Source organism: Marmota marmota, unplaced genomic scaffold (genome assembly GCF_001458135.2).
Source record: "Marmota marmota marmota unplaced genomic scaffold, marMar, whole genome shotgun sequence".
Taxonomy (NCBI): Eukaryota; Metazoa; Chordata; class Mammalia; order Rodentia; family Sciuridae; genus Marmota; species Marmota marmota.
The window spans coordinates 9,336,224-9,355,863 of NW_026000082.1; the positions used below are offsets into that span (position 1 = coordinate 9,336,224).

At 42.7% G+C, this 19,640-nt stretch overlaps 1 protein-coding gene across 6 annotated transcripts in view; it reads left to right on the plus strand.

The window, feature by feature from the left end:
- Positions 1-18,772, plus strand: part of Dab1 (DAB adaptor protein 1) — a 1,139,889-nt gene extending 1,121,117 nt beyond the window's left edge. For 5 of the 6 annotated variants that reach the window (XM_048815307.1, XM_048815306.1, XM_048815309.1 and 2 more), the window contains 3 exons: positions 3,326-3,453; positions 3,810-3,920; positions 16,655-18,772. In XM_048815307.1, coding sequence (XP_048671264.1) covers positions 3,326-3,453; positions 3,810-3,905 — 224 coding nt within the window. In that variant the 3' untranslated portion in view covers positions 3,906-3,920; positions 16,655-18,772. The remainder of the gene's footprint in view (positions 1-3,325; positions 3,454-3,809; positions 3,921-16,654) is intronic. The other variant, XM_048815305.1, reaches the window with a different exon arrangement.
- Positions 18,773-19,640: the final 868 nt, after the last annotated feature.

Consider the following 19,640-nt stretch of genomic DNA (forward strand, 5'->3'; position numbering starts at 1 on the left):
TATATATATATATATATATATATATATATATATATATATGGGATTAGGTTTAAAGATCAGAATAGAAAATTTAGATCAGGAGAAAATTTGTAGTGAGGTCTAGCTGCCGTAAGGCCTTATATGGCTGTGATAGAAGCTCAAAGCTTCCAGAAGTCCGAGAAGAAAAGATGGTGGAGTAGGAACTTCTGGATGGGGGATGTGGAGGTCATCTTCATTTCTCACTGGTTTTGTGCTTTGGGACCAGGAATTGTAGTAATCGTATTTCTATGAGCTTCATGTTCCTCATCTGTGTAAGGCTATGGGTTATTGAAAGGATTTAGTACATGTACTAAAACATAAACATCACAGAACTGGAAATAGGATTACATATTTGTTAAGTGGCTCTATGTAAGGTCCTGGCACAGGTTCCTACTGCTGGCTTCTCTACAAGCTGCATCTTAGGACAGGCATGTGGCTTCTGGGCCACTCAGGGGTAGGCTCGAATGAGCAGCTGTCTTCCTTATATGCCCTGTGCTTGGTGATTCTACCCAGCCCTCTCCTCCCCTTCAGACCTCTCAAAAACAGTCAACTGTGCAGCCCAAATCAGAATCCAGACACACTAGGGCACTCGTATGCCTGTTTGATACAATTTCAGGGAAGGTGTTCTGGTGACTCAGCCTGTGCTTTGACAGTTGATAGGGGAAAGAAAAGGCTCATGGTACAGTGAGTTTGGCATTTTCATTACTGTCACTAGTGATATGGATCACTGCATGGCCAATACATGAATAGTCAAAAAAAAAAAAAAAAAAAAAACCACCTAATGTTAATACAATTAGATTGTGTCATTTCAGCCAGGCTCAGAATGCAGTTCTGAAAATGAATGCTTTCAATGTGTGTAAGCAACCTGCTGGCTCTTAGGCCACAGGTTCCTCATGGTGGGGGCATCTCTGCCAACTCATAAGGTTTCCACAACAAAGAATGATGAATAGAAAATGAAATGCTAAAGAAATAACAGCTAGCATAAATGAGCAAGCATCTTTTAAAATCCAGTGTCTTTCTTTCAAAGGACTTTATGCCAGCTACAAACAAGAGGGAAGTTTAAGTTTTTTGAGGACAGGGAATATGTCTTTATCGTCTCTACCCTTCTAATAACGTGAGCACAGTGCCTAGCACATGGGAGGCATTTGGGAAAGGTTGTAGAGAGTGAAATGACCCAAATAAAGGCAAATTTAGCTATCGTTGAGTATTAGAAAAGAATTTTGCAATCTTGGTACTATTGATATTTGGAGCCAAATTATTTTTTGTCCTAAGGATCTGTCCAGCATGTTGTAGAAACTTTAGCAGCAATTTTAGTCTCTACTTGCACAAAATGCAAGTACACTTCATTCCTTCCCTCTTCTTTAATTGCCGAAATTAAGAACCACTATTTTAGAGTACAGATATATTCTGCAAAACCTTCTAAAGATTAAGATATAATATATGAAATATGATATGTCAAGAGTTTTGTAATGTTTTGAACAACCAATTAAAAAAAAGATATACTTGCATAAACTAGTCATGTCTCCCATTGATTTCATGGGGTAAGCTTGAGCAATATACCTGTCACAATTGGCAGTTTAGCCTGAGTTCTTGGCTTTTAGTGAACAATTAACCACTTCAAACATAATTCAGAATTCAATTCGTTGACGTTTACTAAATATCCACTGTCCATCAGGGTGTTTTCATATGGCTTTAAACCCACTACAGCTAGTTTGTTTCCAAATCATCTCAAGAAATACAACAGACTTTCTTTCAAGTGAAACAACTTAATATTTTGTTTTTAAAGAAAATGAGTCAAACTGGTCTTTATCTCCCTTAGTGTCCTCTTGAAAATGTTACGGAGTAGAGGATTGGTTGGACCAAAAAGGGAGCCTCAAACAGGAACAGAAAGGCACAGCTGGGACAAACAGTATCAGACATGGCTGTGTCACATCCCCGGGCTACTGTTTCACAGCTGTGTCAGCCCTGAGCAAGTGACCACACCTCTCTGGGCTGTAGTTTCTATCATTTGTTGGGGAAAAGACATAACAGCACCTTACAGTTTCCTGTATTGTAGAGAATGGAAATGGAAAGTGCCCAGCACAGCATTTGACTCATTGGCACATTACGAATAACAAAGGGTTTGAAATAGCATCACTATTCTAAAGATAGGTTCATCAGGGTAAAAGGTACACACTGAGTTTTACAATCACTCTCTGTCTGGTAAGCTGCCAGATTTTCTAAGTTCTAGAATGCTACAACAAGATGGTCTTATCAGTGGCATTGAAATTCTGCTATTAAATCAATATCACCTCCTTACTTAGGGCCAAGCCAGGAGGACGGATCTTTTCTATGCCAAATTAGGAATTATTAAAAGCAGAGTCATTTCCAGTACATATTTGTTATAAACCTTGGAACAAAGGAGAGGAGGGGAAATGAGAGAAGGTCCATGCACAAACTGCACTTTCTTACAGAATCAGGTGCCAGCTGTGAGGTTGCCATCAGTCACATCTGTTCTCCCAGATCCCTGAGACCTTCTGTCTTCAACATGTGTTTATTAACTATTTACTCCATGCCAGGAATCAAAGATTGGTCCTACCAGTTGCCATGAACAAATCAGCAAACTTCATTTTCCATATCTTTTTTAAAATATTTTTTTGGTTGTAGTTGGACACAATACCTTTATTTTATTTATTTATTTTCACGTGGTGCTGAGGATTGAACCAGCACCTCACACATGCTAGGCAAGAATTCCACCACTGAGCCACAACCCTCAGCCCCCAATTTCCATATCTTTAAAACTGGGATAACATCCAACTCAGAGAGGCTCTGTGAAGATCAGCGATAGTGTCTGTATAGTTTCTAACAATGCCTGACACAGAAAAGGCACTCAATGAATGTGCCCTCTGATGAAAGAAAAGAAAAAGCAAGCCACAGCCCAGCAATCCTCCCTTGTATGTGCATCAGAATCACCTGGAAAGGGCTGCTAAACCAGTTTCTGATTCAGTAGATCTAGGAGAGGGTCCAAAGATTGGCATCCCTAACATTCCCAGGTGCTACTCCCACTGCTGGTTTAGGAACCATCCCTTGAGAACCGCTACCTTATCCATCAGGGTGGACCAGCTCCTTCCTTAAGATCAAGTGTGTGAGAGGACAAGATAAGCATGTACGGGAGGAATTCGAGTGTTCCACTGATTTAGCTTGGGATGAGGAGAAGAATCCTGTGACTTGATTCAAATATAAGCAAATTCTTGAGCTTTCTGTGGGATATTCTAGTTGCAGCCAGACACTTATGATGTTTCCTCTTTTTTGCCTGGTCTCTGTGTAGCTCCAACCCCAGCCCCTAGGCAGAGCTCTCCATCCAAATCATCTGCGTCCCACGCCAGTGATCCGACCACAGATGATATCTTTGAAGAGGGTTTTGAAAGTCCCAGCAAAAGTGAAGAGCAAGAAGCTGTAAGTGACTGGTTTTGTTGTTTCTGTTTTTGGTTTCCCTTAAAATTGAAGCTTCCCTATCTGGAATGGACGGTGCACAAGGATACCTGCATGGAAGAGAAAGCTGGCTCAGACTCAAGTTCTAAAGGGTGGCTTGAAGGGGCTTTGTTTTATGTTCAAATGAGTCAGCCACAGAACGCTGTCCTATTTTTTTAAGTCATAAGAGCCCTTACATTTATGGGGTGGCATCCTCCAACTAAAGTTGTGCTCTCCTTGCGAATAACCACTTGTGTGTGCTGCATGAAAATATGCCAAGTTGTTTTATATTTTCAGTTGTTGAAAACAGAAAAAAAAAGTGTTATCTTCTTGTGTTCTAGCCTGATGGATCACAGGCCTCCTCCACCAGTGATCCATTTGGTGAAACCAGTGGTGAGCCCCGTGGTGATAATATAAGTCCACAGGCCGGTAGCTAGATAGCGCAGGTCTGGGTAGGTATCTGTCCTTTTGATCTTCTTTACCCTTAAGCCAGCTGCTTTCCTTCCTGCTCTGCTTGTTCTTGTTTCTGCAGCCTTATCCCCAGTCTTTGTACATTCTTCCCTTGCCTGCTCTGTATTCCCATGTCTGCACCATCTCTCCTTGCCTGTGCTCCATTACCTGTATCTGTACCATCTTTCCTTGCCCATGCTCCATTACCTATGTCTGCACCATCTCTCCTTGCCTGGTTTCTATTTTCCACTTTGCTTTTCCTCATGGATGAATGACCTTTGACATATACCAGGAGGTAGAGCTTGGGGCGGCGGGAGGGGGGGCGCCGGGGGGAGTAGGGCATGGTCATGTTATTTTTATCAACGATACATTCTGAGTGGGTGGTGATAGAGTGAGGCACAGTCAACACCACATAATGTGGATTTAGTTTCTAAAAGCATCAGAGTTCTGAGATGGGCGCATTCTGCCCACACTGATAATTTCTCAGTGAGATGTGGTCCAGATGTTTTAATCTTTTAAGCAAATGTCACTGCATTTGCCTATATGCCACAGATCTAAAGAGGTCACCAGTCATACACACGGAGAAGCCAGACTACGAAGCAAAACCAAGCAGGGCTTGAAATAAGATTGATAAAGATGTGAGATCATGGTAGCCCCTTTTCATCCAGCCAGAAAGGGCCCTGTACCCGCTTCCAATATGACAGTGAAATTCAAAGCCACTTGTGAGGCTCTGCCGTTTTGCACCTGTGTCGTCGTAGCATGTGATTTGCCAGGGAATCACTTCAGATCCCATCAGCAGCTGCTTTGAGAGAGGTGTACATACATTTGCTACAAGTGTCTTTTTGGCACTTGAATTTCAATACATCTGATTTGATCGAAAGAAAGAAGAGCTGATAGAGCGAACCTCCTTGGGATATAGAAGTACACCTTGTTACCCAGACGTGATTTCTAAGGTCACTCCTTGACAAATGTGTTCGATTTTCAGACACTTTCTTAGCTTTCCATAAACATATAGGACTACGAGGCCAAATCCAAAGAGCTCCTTTTTAAAAGTCCTGAACGGCATGATCAGAGCCATTAAAATGTTAAATAGTTTTCCCCACTCATCAATGGAGTCTAAGGCTACTTCAGGATCATTCTCTGTCCAGACATAGGTTATTTAGACAGTTATTGAAAGCCAATATAGTATTCTGAGAGTACATTTTGTTGATAGGTTTTATGATTAAAGAACTTAACATACTGTATATTTGGCCACATCTTATAACAGTTCAATACACGTCACAATATATCATGCCACGTAGAACCACCTACTGCTCATTTACAGATTCACTCTTGCAAAACTATTTCAGGAGATGGTTTATTAATTTCATGTCGGTGCTCTAGGAAAGAGAAAAGTTGGGGATTATGGGAGGGCTTCTCAGGATGGCTGCCCAGAAGGACATTTTTTGGGGGGTGGGGGCAAGTAGCTTAGTTCTAAAGCACCTCTGGGTTCAATCCCCAGTACCAAAAAAAAAAAAGAAAGAAAGAAAAGAAAGGTGGTATGGAACTGAGGTCATACCTGGGAGCAGGTGACAGTGGACAGGGGTTCCTCTGGCAGGGCCCACCAGAAAACTTGCTGAGCTGTCACCTCTTCAGCTTTCACCTTACCAGGTGTGTCCCACCCGTGTGTTTGAGGTAATGACCTGAGCTCTACTTCTTTCTGGTCACACATTGTTGACCTGCCACTGGCCCCACCAAGTCAGAGCCACCCCTTCTGTGTCCAGAGGCTGAGTCCACAACAGACCACCACCTTTCCCTGCTAGGATCCCATTCACTGGCTTCTCCAATAACTTATGCCTCTCTGTGCTTCTTCACATCCTGGCCCATGCTGTGCCCAGTACAGCTGTCCACCATTGTGCTTCGGCCCAACTGCAGTCATCTGCTCAGCTTCAGAGACACCCGGTACCAGCACAATGTGAAGCACTTTAAGCCCTACCAAGTATTGCTGCTTGCAATGTTTCAAGCTGCCCTTCATGGGGCTTTGGTCTGTCCCACAATTGATGCTGCATCAAGCACCCAGGCCATGGCTGAGTTGCAAAAAGACATAGCATGGAATAGCGGGAAGAGCTTTGCATTTGGAACTTGAGTTCAAATCCTAACTCAGCCAATTTGTGGTGGGAAACCTTGGGCAAGAACCATTATTTCTTTTGAGTATTGGTTTCTCCATTTACTGGAAGAGGCTTATATTATCTCTGATGTTAACTGAGATAGCACATGTCAAGTCTCTAGCAAGGAGACCAACATGGGATGCTCAAATTATCTAGGTTCTGGGGTAATGTTGTCTGATTTCAGAATCTGATTCCAACACTTCTTATTTATGGGATCCTTCTGAGATTTCATAATCATTCTCTAATCTTATTTTATTCATCAAAAAATAGGGATAAAATTCATGTCTGTTTCATAGAGTTACACGCCAAGTAAGTGAAGTCATGTATATGGAATTCTAAGTACAGTGTCTTGCACATAGAAAGCATCCCAGAGATGCTTGGCTCTTGTCACCTCCACACCACCTCCACCACTGCCGCCAACACCACCACCACCATCATCATCACCATCATTGACATCATCACCACCATCATCAGTACTAATACCACCACCATCATCACCAGAACCACCATTATCACCATCACCATTGACATCATCACTACCATCATCAGTACTGGTACCACCACCACCATTATCATCACCACCACCACTATCATCACCACCACTGTCATCAGCACTAGTACCACAACCATATCCACCATCATGATCCACCATAACCATCAACTTTACACATGTGCTCAACAAATGTTGATTTTCTTTGCTACCTTAGATTTTATACACTTATCCCTTATGTTGGATAATGCCATTATCTGGGAGGTTTTACTTGATACCTTCTGTGTCCACATAATTGATTTTCCATATGTCTCAAACCAGCTTTGGGGTGGGGGTAGAGAAAAGAAAAAGTCTGCTCGGTAGCTCTCTGGATTGCCTAGTCCCATAATCAGAATGATCCCAGTTTGGAGCCTCATAGGCCACCTCCCACTTCCAAAAAAATGAGCAGTATTCGATTTACATGTGATTCATGATAAATCCTTTCCAGCTCCAGAAGAGAGCCAGACTGTAATCTTTGGTGAAGCAATTTTCTCTCTTTGAAAGCTTAGCCTGGCCATTTCACAGTTCCCTATCACAAATTGTGTGCCAAGGGGCTGGTGCCAGCCTTGCAGACAGATCCTCTATAATCCCCACTGGGAAAGCCTGAATGAGCCTTTCTAGGTCCTTCCATCAACAACAACACAGGCCACATGAGATCTTTTTGTCTCTGTCCCCCATCACCCATCCACCCAACTAGAAATGTACTGATGTACTGACAGCAATTGCATGGTGCCTTTCTGGACATTTGGAAAGGGGATCCCATGCAGTGATGGTTATGTCTGTGGCTTTATTTTCTCCTGAACTTTCATATAGTAGGGAAGCAAGAGTCCCATCCTTCTTATCACCCTTGCAACCATTATCTCCAGCTGTTTTTTATTAGAAATAGCCACACAGTTCTGAGTAAGCAGGAATGGCATCTGTTGATAAGTTAAACCCTATCACACCAAAGTAAGAGAAAACAGGCAGACTCAGTCCCTGCAGGTGGAAGCTTTGGGGCCAGTTGCAAACATTTCTGTTTTAGCAATAAAGGAAAATATCTTCAATTATTTCCCTCCCCGTGCCTCCACCTTCCTATTGGGAAAATCATGTGTCTTGGAAAGACTGAGTCAACAGGAGCAAAAAAGAACCAAAGTAATATTATAATGGCTGGTGAGGGAATGGCAGGTAGTTTATACTTCACTGATGTGTTGCTGGAGCAATTTTAAGGGCAAAATGTTAGCTTTTGAGGAGATGAAAGAAAAATGAAAACATTTATTTGGTTAAATGGCTAAGTAAATAAACTGCCTATCAGACTTCCCCAGCTGTCAAGTCAAAGTAGCATCTGTAACAATGGGAATTGTTTGGTCTCTCTCCCTTTGTAGCAATAGATAGTGCCATAAATAATAAGTTGCTGTCATTTTTTTAATACTGATCTTCATAGCGGGAACTCATGACATATAAAGTATTACCTGGTAGATTTCTCGCATTCAAGGGACGATAATGCTTTGGGAGGAGGAATCAAAGGAAAGAGGGAGAGAAAAAGGATGAAAGGATGGAAGGAAGGAAGGAAGGAAGGAAGGAAGGAAGGAAGGAAGGAAGGAAGGAAGGAAGGAAGACAGACACAGAGCCAGGGTCCTTGAGTTTGATATGGCTCCAAAGATGGTGAATTTGAGCAAATCTCTCTCTCCTCATCTAAAGAAATACAAATGCAGCAGCTTCCTTTCCAACTTATTCAAGAATCACATAATATCATGAATATGCAAGTGTTTTGTCAGCTTTGAAAATAATAATACATGGATTATTATTACTCTTGTTTTTAAATAGAACTGAACAATATAGCCTTAAAAAATCATTAAAATGATAAATCAAAGCTGTCCATTTCACGGATATACAATTCAGAGGCAAGTCCAGCCTCAGCTTTGGAGGGAACAATGTCCCACGTGTTCAGACCTTCATGAAGGGACACACTTGGGGAGTAGTTCAGTCACAAGGTGGCCAGGGTCTGGTGGGCTCAGTGCCAAGAAATACTTAAAAGCTGGAATGGCAGAAGATAAGACAGAAGGGATGTGAGAGGTGAAGAAGGAGTCGTAAACTGGAGTGGCACCCGGTTCCCTGACATGGTGAGCTAAGTGGTGCCCATCACTGTGCCAAAGAACACAGCAGCATGGTTGAGCATAAAGAAGGCAAGTTTACTTTGGGACTGACTATGCTTGAGGTGTCCATAAGACATTTAAGTCCAGATACCAGTAGGCTCCTGGATACAACCTCTGGAGGTTGAAAGAGAAACCAGGCTAGATATGAAGGTCCCAATATAGGTCTCAGCCATTGGAGTAGTGGGCAAAAAGAATACACTTCCAGATCATAACTTGGTGGACTCTCTGGATTATTTATGCTCTATGGGTCGTGTAGTCTATTGCAACTGCTGACTGTTGTAAGCAGGACAGCAGCCAAAGACAGTGTGCATCAATGTGGGTGTGCAATGTTCTAATAATACGTTATTTGCAAAAACAGGCAGCTGCCAGAATTGGCTAACAGATTATAGTTTACTGATCCTTGAGTTAACATACTCACTGTTTCTAGAATTACTCTGTGGGAGGGAATTTCAATGCCTTTTATCCAATACTATTAATATAATATATTTTTAAGTTACTAGCACCACTGAATTCAGTCTTCATATGATTCTTTAATATTTTTATTGGTCCCACTATATATATATATGACAGGTAAAGCAGAGAGATTACTTCTTGCTGAAATTCTAAGATCCATATGAAATAGAGCAAGGATTGGAATCTAGATGCAGATTAAGTTAACTCGGGAGCACTCAAAGAGGATCAGAGTGGTTCCACTTGGGTTTAGCAGCACCCTTCTGACATAGCAGATAAGTGACATGAGGCTGATGGCTTCATTTCTGAATTTTGAAGAATTTTCTACCCTAACAGCTGGACTTCTAGGCAGAAACTAATCACAAAGCTTTATTTTTCTTTTTCTTTGAAACAACAAAGGAAAAGAAGACTCCCACCTCTAAAGATCCTTCATGGTGTACAAGCTCACTTATTCTCACCATCTCATGGGGTAGATGTTACAAGCCTGGTTTTACAGATGAGGAAACTGAAGCCCAGGTAGGGGAAATGCTTGCCTAAGCTCATACAGGCATCTAGGAGGATTGCTGAGATCTTTCTGGTTCCAGAAACACAGGCATTTTCCATAACTCACCCATACATGGATTCAGATAGAACTTTGTGTGTTTTCAGCCTCACTTACTCTCTTCTGCCTATTACCAACTTTTTTCATTTGCCAAGCCCAGAAATTTGAAGTCCCCACTGACCTAGGTCACATGCTAGAGCTGAAAGACCATGAGACTGAAGTTGCTGCCTGCACAGGACAGTGCTGAGGGACTCAAGCTTTGCTCAGCTCCTAGCTCCAGTCTGACCCCTACCTTGGACACTGATCCTACCCGAGACTTCCCAGCATGGGCATCGATGAGCTTTTTCAACCAGCAAACTGCATGGTACACCTTGACCTCACATCTGAGACCCATCTCTCTCAGCATGTGGTGTCTTCTCCTCATCTAGTAAAGGTATGTCTCTTTTGGCATACCTTTGCTAGGTGTGGCCAAGCTTCCCAAAATAAACACAATACACAGAAAATGACAATAAAGTCATAAGAACAATTTTTCCTGACTTCCAAGAGGGTGATGTTGCAATGTGATATAGGAAATACTTGCCCTTATACTTCATGACAAAGAGCCAGGAACAAGAGGCAGAAACAAGCCAAGAAAGAAAGGAAATCCAAGCCGTGGGCCTCTCCCCTGGCTCTCTGCTCTCTCCCACATGGGACCTCAGTCTCTTTATCCAGGGCAGGAGTTATGAGACAAGGGCTTGCAGCTTTAATATTCAACAAGTAGGGATGAGTGGGAGTAGACTGGACGATGGGCCTCAGAAGACCTGGGACAGTTACAGGAAGCTGTAGAAAAAAACAATCTAGACTTCAGTGATCAGGAACAGACCTGGGGTTGCTGGCACTAGGAGGTGGATTGACTGAGAAGGACACAGGGGAAGTTGTTAGATGAGGAAATGTTCGGTAGCTCACATGAGTATACAGATTTGTTGCAACTTATGAAATTACATTTAAAGGGGTATACTTTATTGTATCTAAATGACCCTCAATAAAGTTGATTTTAAAATAAGGAAGAGAATAAGTAAATTCATAGAGAACGAAAGTCTCATTAGTAGTTACCAGGGAATGGGGGTCAGGGGAGTAGGGCGTTATTGCTTATTGGTATAGAGTTTTGTGGGGGGTGGTAAAAGAGTTTTGGAAATAGTAGTAGTAACATCATCAACATAATTAATACCACCAAACCCTAAGTTAAAATGGCAAATGTTATGTTATTTATATTTTACCATGAAAAATATCTTTAAAAAAAAAAGAAATAGAGGGAATAATAACCCAGTATGTCTAAGCACTGCCCTGTGCCATCTGAATGACCTTGGACACTCACCACCCTGGAGAGTGTGGTTTCTTTGCTGAAATAGAGATGGGAACACCAGGGGTATACTCCCAGGAGGAGTTCAAGGGAGATCATGGGCATGATATAGGAAAGTCTTTTATAGCCTGTAGAATTTTCTGTAAACATAAGCTATTATTTCTCTAATTCTCTAAGTCCACTTTGCTGTTATACATGAGCACATAATTCATACTTAAAGAACTCACAGAGCAGTCTGCAAACAGTGGAAGTCTCTTATCCACAGGGCCTGCAGCCAGGTCTTTAGATTAATTCTGCATTTATTCTGCACACTTCCCTGGCTGATCCAGTGCCACTGTTATATTTCATAACAGAGAGCCCATTTGCAGTTGCACCTATGTGCTATGAAGGAGAAGCGATTTGGACTGCTTAATAATCACTTGTGGTGATTAAAACCATCTCTGAGAAGGGAGGATGAAACACACATCCAAACACAAGGGGCCCTGTCTTCTTGAGGGTATCTCCCTGGGAAAGGTCCCTGTATTTTCTCCTTTAGTCCTTACTTTCCACCCTTCTTTTGGAGGGGACCTCTGTCTATTCTTACAGGTGAAGACTCTGGAACCCAGGGGAATGGGACCCAGGAGTCCTGGGGTTACTAAGTGGGAGATGGCAAGGAAGAATACAGCCCCTGATGTCCAGGTCTTAGTGTTCTCTGTTGAACATCAATAATTTCACACATGTCAGCATCAAACAGGGCCCCTCAGGGATCGTGATGGGATAAAACAAATCATGGCCACTCACAGTCATGGCCAAGCACAAGCAAAACATGAAGAGTGTCCAAACTGTAAAAATGTAAAAATGACCAACTCCCCCTCTCCCCTGGCTTTAACCTTGCCCCATCCTTCCTGCCTTCCAGATAAGAATTATTAAGATCATCATAGAACTAACCGCACTTTGTGACACCATGAAAGCCAGAGAAAAACCTTTGTCCATCATCTAACATCAGCTCACATCCTGTGATGAAATGCTCCCTGGTTCCCCTGTCTGCAATGAGGCATAACTTGGTCAACTCTGGGTGGTTCCAGGGGGTCTTAGGAACAGCACCTGAGGTCTTCCTGAGCCCAGACTACTGTGCTTCCATCTTTCACTGACCCTCTGAACACATAGGGTGTTTAACTTAGGGGAAAGCGTGGAGGGTTGATGGTGTTCTAGTTTTTGCTATATAGTGTCCATTTACTTGTGATCCTCTAAAGATATTCCTGTCAAAATCACAGAGAAGCTAAAGTTTCTAAGCATTTGCCAACTTCCATTAGGAAAAGAGACGTTCACTTACTCACCCATACCTGAGTGTTCCTTGTTAGTGGACACGCCTCTTGCTCGGAATTTGGGATGCTGGCCTTCGAGGCACAGTGGAACTCAGGGCAGACACACTCAATGGTACCATGACAGGAGTGGAGAGGGAGGTCTGTGTGAGGCACTGCAGGAGTTGGGAACTGAGTGGCTCCCCTCCCTGACGAGTCCAGGAAAGCCTTTGTGTTTGAGCCAGATCTTAAAGCACCGATTCTCATGTAGAGCAAAGAAGGTCCAAAGAAACTGCCTGGGCAATGTCTCAAATGGGAAAATTCTGTCTGTTGTGTTAAGGTAAACGCAGATCCTGCAATCTGCATGGCTGAACCCAAGAAACCAGTGAGACAGGATGGTGAATTAAGAAAAACACACGCACATTTGGGCACAGGGGCGCACACCTATAATCCCAGCAGCTTGGAAGTCTAAGACAGAAGGATGGCAAGTTCAAAGCCAGCCTCAGAAAAAGTGAGGTGCTAAGCAACTCAGTGAGACCCTGTCTCTAAATAAAATACAAAATAGGGCTGGGGATGTGGCTCAGTGGTCGAGTGCCCCTGAGTTCAATTCCTAATACCGCCCCCCCATCCCCCAAAAAAGAAAAACATACAGATATTGAGAGAGAAAGCTGGGATCCGGTGGAACACTGCACTCTGATAGAGAAACAGTGTCTGAAGCACTGACCCAGCAAGTTTATTTATATAGGGTCTCATAATCAAGAAGTTAAGGACTATAGAGGCATTGCTTCTTGTGCACTAGAAAGTTATGGGGCTAGAAACATTTTTGTAGCTATTTCAATTGTTGGAACCCTTGGGGTTTCCTGTGGCACCCAGGAAGCCCATTGTTCAAAGTTTCTACTAAGTGGGAAGGCTTGAAGTGAAACTGGTGAAACACTGCAGTTATCTTGCTATGCTCAGAATCCTCTGTCCTGGGAGCTGCTGTTTGAGCTCCAAGCTATGAGCTACCAGGGGTCACTATCAGCTGGGAAGTTTTCAACTGGCGCCTTCCCACCGATAAATTCCTAAGTGTGGTGTCACCTCTGTCCAGGGGTCAGTTCAAAGCAATGATTCATTTGCCACTCTTGACATCCAGAGTGGGGTCAGGAAGGTGGAACATGGGAGGGAGTGGAAGTAGGTGAGGGGTTGGGGAAGGAGAGTCCATATTGGAAAGGCCTGTGTGCTGTCCCAAGGAGCTGACATTATCTTCCTGAGTCAGGAGGGCCATTTCAGGCAGGAGATTAACATGACCAAATCCATTTCAGAAAGATCATTTTGGCAGAGATACAAAGAAAGATTTAAAAAAAAAAAAAAAACATGATTTTTGTGACATAAAAGTTGAGTTTTGATTCATGGTCTATAAGGGATATTTATTAGCTCTAATGAACTACAAGACTAATGGGCCTTGTTTGCCCAGCTAAGGAGCTCCGATCTTAACCGGGGTGATGGCGAGCCTTTGAAAGATTTGAGGCACGACAGAGATGTGGTCACATCTGTCCAAAGAAAACAAAACCAAAAAAAAAAATTCATCCATAGTGGGTTATGTTAATATGTGATTCCATTTAGTCTTTTTGGAATATTGAAAAAAGCTTGAAGACTCCATCGTGACCTTGCCAGAAATTTGGAAATTTCTGAATCAAATGATTTCTTAGCTCCCCTCTAACTCTGACAGTCTAAGTTTCTGTAACAAGGAAAGTAAAGCTATTGCCAAAACGTATAATGCATCACGGTGTCAGACTTTGGGATTATCTGCTGCTTGGGGTTTTCCACACCACTGCTCCCCTTCATTAGTGGGGATAATTGAGAGTTGACTGCAGTTGGTACCGCTGTTGTGATGGGTATTTGAAGCTAAATTCCGGCAAGCAGGAGATGTGTGAATATTTATCTCGGCTGCAGAAAGTGAATGCAGCGTGGCATTAATTACCCTGTCTGCGCCTGCTGTCGTCCCCTGTTTTTAGGTGTCATTCTCAGTTGAATAAATTAGTTTCCAAAATTAGAATAGAGCAAATTGTAGGGTGAGATCAAGCCAGTCTGACTTCTTAGGGCACCCAGAAAGAATGGGCTCAGAAACTCAACCCAGGATACATGCAGATACCTAAGGAAACACTTCTTCCCAGTCATGTGCGTGACTATTTTTCTTTGTTTACTCTCCTTACTCCACCCCTGGAGTGCCCAGGGATATAGACAGACAGACAGACACACACACACACACACACACACACAGTGACACTCATGTCTTAGCCCCTTACAACAGATATTTGAAACAGTCAAAGACATTGGCACAGAGTAGATCAGGTACTTAATAAATCATCTTGCTGTATGTTTTGATAAATTTGATTTTGAAAGAATAAAGCCAAGTTGAAGTGTGTTTGGAACAGAGGAATCACAACAGTGAAGAAACTAGAAACTGTCACAATCACTCACTGACAAAACAGAGGCTGTTTTTTGAGGACCCATGATCTGCGTTGTATATGTAAAATGGCAGAAGGTACCAGCAGGCAGTAACCCAGAGGAAGGAGGTGGAAAAATGGCTCTGGACCCTCTGTCATTGGACATGTGAAGAAGGATTGCAGTTCTTTCTGTTTCAGAGGGCAGCAAGAGGTGCGTGGGTGGAAAGCAAGAAGGGACCTATTAGCATTATTAGGTCGCAGAATAGGGTGTCTGCTAGGGCAGGGTATTCCTGCTCCCCAGGAAAACCCAAACAATGAACCCTGGCTCTGAGGGTCACAGCCCTGCATTCTACCCTGAGGGTGCTTCCTTAGTAACCCTGTGGTTGGAAGGGGGGTGGGGGAAGGAGAGCTCTCCTGCAGATTCCTCATCTCTGTACTGGTGGGCCTGGGCCTTATCTTGCAGGTTCTCTCACTTTGCAATATAAGCCAGCAGAGCGACACACAAGAAGCAGCACGGTCACCTTGAGACTGCACAACCTCTCTGATCTTGAGGCTTTATCTGCAAAATGAAGATGGGAGGGAAAAAAATCTGCTCCCAGGACTGTTAAATAGATAAAATAAGACATGAAGGTGCTTTGTAAATTCTGAAGCACTTTACAGATGGAAGGATTAGTTGGCCTCTCTCATAGCGGCTATTGTAATAGACTAGGAAAAAACACTGCACTCCATTTCCAGGGCTCCTGTATCCAGACTTATTAGCATTGTGACCATGGGCAAATTACTTGACTTCTCTGTACTTGATTTCTGACTCGCAAAAGACAGCACACCTGCTGTACAAGGTGGTTATGGGTTATGTACTTAACAATCCCTAGCACAGTGCCAGACACACAGTAGAGACTCACAAAATGCCAATCAATTCATTCTGAAGGTCCAAGAAAATAAGGAAATAAAAAAGGATCTATACACACTTGGCATGAGGCAGAATAACATAAAATTCCGTAAAATATGGCAGAATTAAGATATGAGTGTGCTCATTTAATTCTGCCACAAACAGCCATGTGGTCAGTTTTAGCAGAAGGGTTAGACTTTGGATCTGATGTGCTTGGCCAGTGTACACTGGTTCATGTCAACATGAGCCAAAGTCTGAAGTGGCTTAGACAAGGACAGGCACCTGTCCCTATCTACAGTTGTCTTGCTGCATTGTGCTGGTGAAAGTCCCTGTGTGGGTCCCGGGACAGCCCCTCAGGTGCAGGCAAATGAATGGCCAAACCAAACATAGCAGGTTGAAATAGAAACAAGCCCCAGAAGCTTTTGATTAAGAGCTAAAGACCGCCTGCTGTCTCTCTTGCTTGCTAGTCACCCTGTCACCATTGTCTGTGGAAGCTAAGAGCAGCTTGGTCTAGAGTAGACACCCAGAAATGGTGCTGGGAAAATATCCACTGGACCCATCATGATTGTGAGGTTCTCTGAGGACCCTTTCCTACAAAGCCTTGTGCTAGATGTTTTCTATGGATTTTATTTCTAATTCTTTCAAGAACCCTCCAGGAAAAGCAGTATTAGTTACATTTTTTGCTTGAAGAAACAGAAAAATATCAGAAAGGATAAATATCTTACCGCCATCACATAGTTGGTCCAGCTCCGCCCACCCGCTAGATCATGCTAAAGCAGTCCCCGCTTAAAAGCCAAGGATAGAACTGGGTGAGTCATTCTTTTTCATGAGAAAAACATGGCCAAAATGATATGCACAATGATGGAGTAATCCAAAAATACCCTGAGGTCATCCATCATCCGCTATCACCTTTCTGTCTTGACTCCCAACCCTTCCTTCCTTAAGCTGTCTCAGAACATCCCACCTGGAAAGGGCAGGTCTCACTTTGTCCCTCTGTCCACAGGAGCCAGAGCCTCTCTATGCGCAGATCAACCGACCTAAGAAGTAGCATCAATGTGAGCTCGTGGTGGGTGCTTCCAGACTAGCACGGAAATCGGCATGGCGACAGGCTCTCTTGTATTCTTTCACCTCACCTCATCTCACAAAGAAATTCACTATTGCCCGATGGAACTCCTTCTGAGGAGGGAACTAAGCATTTTCGGCAACCAATGGCAGATATCTATGGCAGCACAAAAAAAATCCACAAAAGTATATATATATATATATATAAATAAAAAACACCCAACATTAAATCACAAATCAAGCAAATACTTACCCAACAAATATTCTGAGCTCTCTTAGCTGGGTTTAAAATGACCTGGGATATAAAATCATAATTCTGCTTTTATTTCTCTACCTGTTGACCACTGTAGAGACAGCAAATTTGGAGTGACAGGCATCAGAGAATTGCAACAAGGTTGGCACTGACTTCTTTTAGGCAAAAGCAAGAGGGTCCTCTGTGACCACAATGTCATCATCGACCCTATGCCTTCTGGCATATGATGAGTTTTTCCACTGCTCCACAGGGCTTGGTCTGCCATCCCTCACCCACACCTTTCCTTTCTTTGTCATGTTTGAAAATTAATGGGTGTATAAATTTTTGTATTGCTTTTGACTCTTTTTAGATATGGGTGAAGAAATCTAACTGGGGGCGGGGAAAGTCTCTTATTATGAAGTAATTAACTTGAAATCACAAGACAAATAAGTGATCGATTATTCATTGTGATCAAGAATGTTGCCAAAATGACCCTTTATTTTGTTCTGCAAGCTGGTGAAGAAGGACAGTTTTCGGTTTGAATCTTCACTCTGTGCGTAGGAAAGGACATCAAATCCCATTGATGAGAAAGATGGAAAAAAATGCATCTGGTTTCCTAAGAAGCTCTAAACTATTGAGTACAATAAAATGATATTTTTATTTTCCCGATACTTTGCTGCTGTGATACTATGCAGACAAGTGTCTTCTCCACGTGCCATTTTCAAAGAAAAGTCATTTGCCAAATAATTCTGGTACAATCCTGGTCGTGTGGTTTCGGATCTTGAGAACTGACTTTCTGCTGGAACAATGAGGACATAAAACATTCAGCCTAACAAACTGATCCCGTGGTCAAAATGGTTCATCTCTCTTTTTGTACATCCGAAAATTCAAATGGGATTTTTATTTTGTAACTTGAAAATGAAAAAAAAAAAAAAAAAAACCTTACCATTAAACTCTTTAAATATTTAAGGGAAATGGCTTTAAGGAGTTCTAATGAAAAAAAAAATTGTCAGTTTTTTTTTGTAAATATAAATGTTAATGAAAATGCTTTTTAATAATGCCATTACACTGTAGAGAAGGTGGCAGGCTGCGTGCAAAGTGTGACACCTTGATGGATGGGGCTCACTCTCCAGATGTTCCACTGGAGCAGATGGCAGGAAGGCGGTCGGGGACAGCTGGCGGGAGCATCTGGCCCATCAGCAGCTGGGGAAAAAGAGGGGGACTGTGGCTCCATAAGCTCACCTTCCACCAGCGTGCCCATGTGGTGTGCAGAACAGGAACAAGGTGGTTCGAGTTAGAAGGCCTGGCCTTGAGATCCGCACACTCTCCACACCCACCTACTCCCTCCATAAATCACGGACTCTGTGTTCGAAACAGAGGGTTTAAGCTTCCTGTTTTTACACGGATGGGACAAAAAGTGCAGTGTTCGGTTCACATGTTCCACACATGATTTTCATAAAGAATTATATATTTTTTTCCCTACAGAGAATTGTTATACAGGTCACACGTGTTTTCCTGATGTTCCTATGCAGTTACGGTATGTTGAATTGAGTGGTTTAACACTAAGAAGGAAACTTTAAAGAATCCTGTAATTCACTGGATTGGGGGGTGATTCTTATTACTTGGTTTAAAATTTGAAAAGTAGAATTTGCATGGATCTGATTGGCTCCAATAGGCCTGTATGCTTTGGCTCTTCATATCGCTAGAAATGAAAATGATTTGGAAGATGAATTCTAAAATGATTGTACCCTTTATTCTCCAAAAAAAAAAAAGAAAGAAAAGAAAGAGATATGTGTAGGTGATTATTGCTATCTGAAGCCCACATATTACACAATAAGGTCATTGGAATCAAATTTGGGGTGGGGAGGAGGGTGTAGATAAACTGACCAAATGCCAAATGTTCATTAGAGAATATACGTCAATGTCATCCCAGTGTGGAAGATCCCAAGAACCAGAAAAGCAAGAAGGCCATGTAGCACCTGCAGCGTCAACTGGGGTCCCAGGACCCCTCCAGCAGCGTCCACAGATATAATAAGGCAGTACTCTCATAGGAAGGAGAAAATGGGAAAGGTGTGATCAGCAGGAGAGTTATCCTGAAACCAGTTCGACAGTGAGTTCTGGAGATTGGATAAGGTGGGCAGTTCCCGGGGGGAGATCACCTCAGCTGCTGTTCTCCACGATCCTGATTCTATACAGTGGTGCTATCTTCTCCCTCAACGTGGCCATCCTGAGTTTGTCCCACAGTATCACACCATCATGCCCATGCTTCGGGTTGCTTCTGCAGTGTTCAAAGTGAACCGTAGCTGATGTTTCGGGTGCACCGTCCGGAGTTAATTTCATAGCAGAGGGTGACAGCCCAATGGCTTGTCATCACTCATTGAACATGCTTAAAAATGTAACTGGCTCTGAACTTCCAGAAGATGCCCATGTGATGCGTTAAAGAGGGAAATCAAGTTGAGATTTTTAAACTGCCATCTATAGTCTCATTGGCAGAATTCTGATTTTTTTTTTTTCCCAAGCGCTGTTTGGTGAGTCCAGCAACACCATATCCTATCCCAGGAATACAGTGACATTTCCAAACAAGAGCTGAGGTGCCAATACCAAAAGAGCATGGGGAGTCTGCACAGTTCTGGTTAGATCAATAGAAAAAATCCATGTACGTAACTGTTAATTCCTCATCTTTCACTAGCACTAA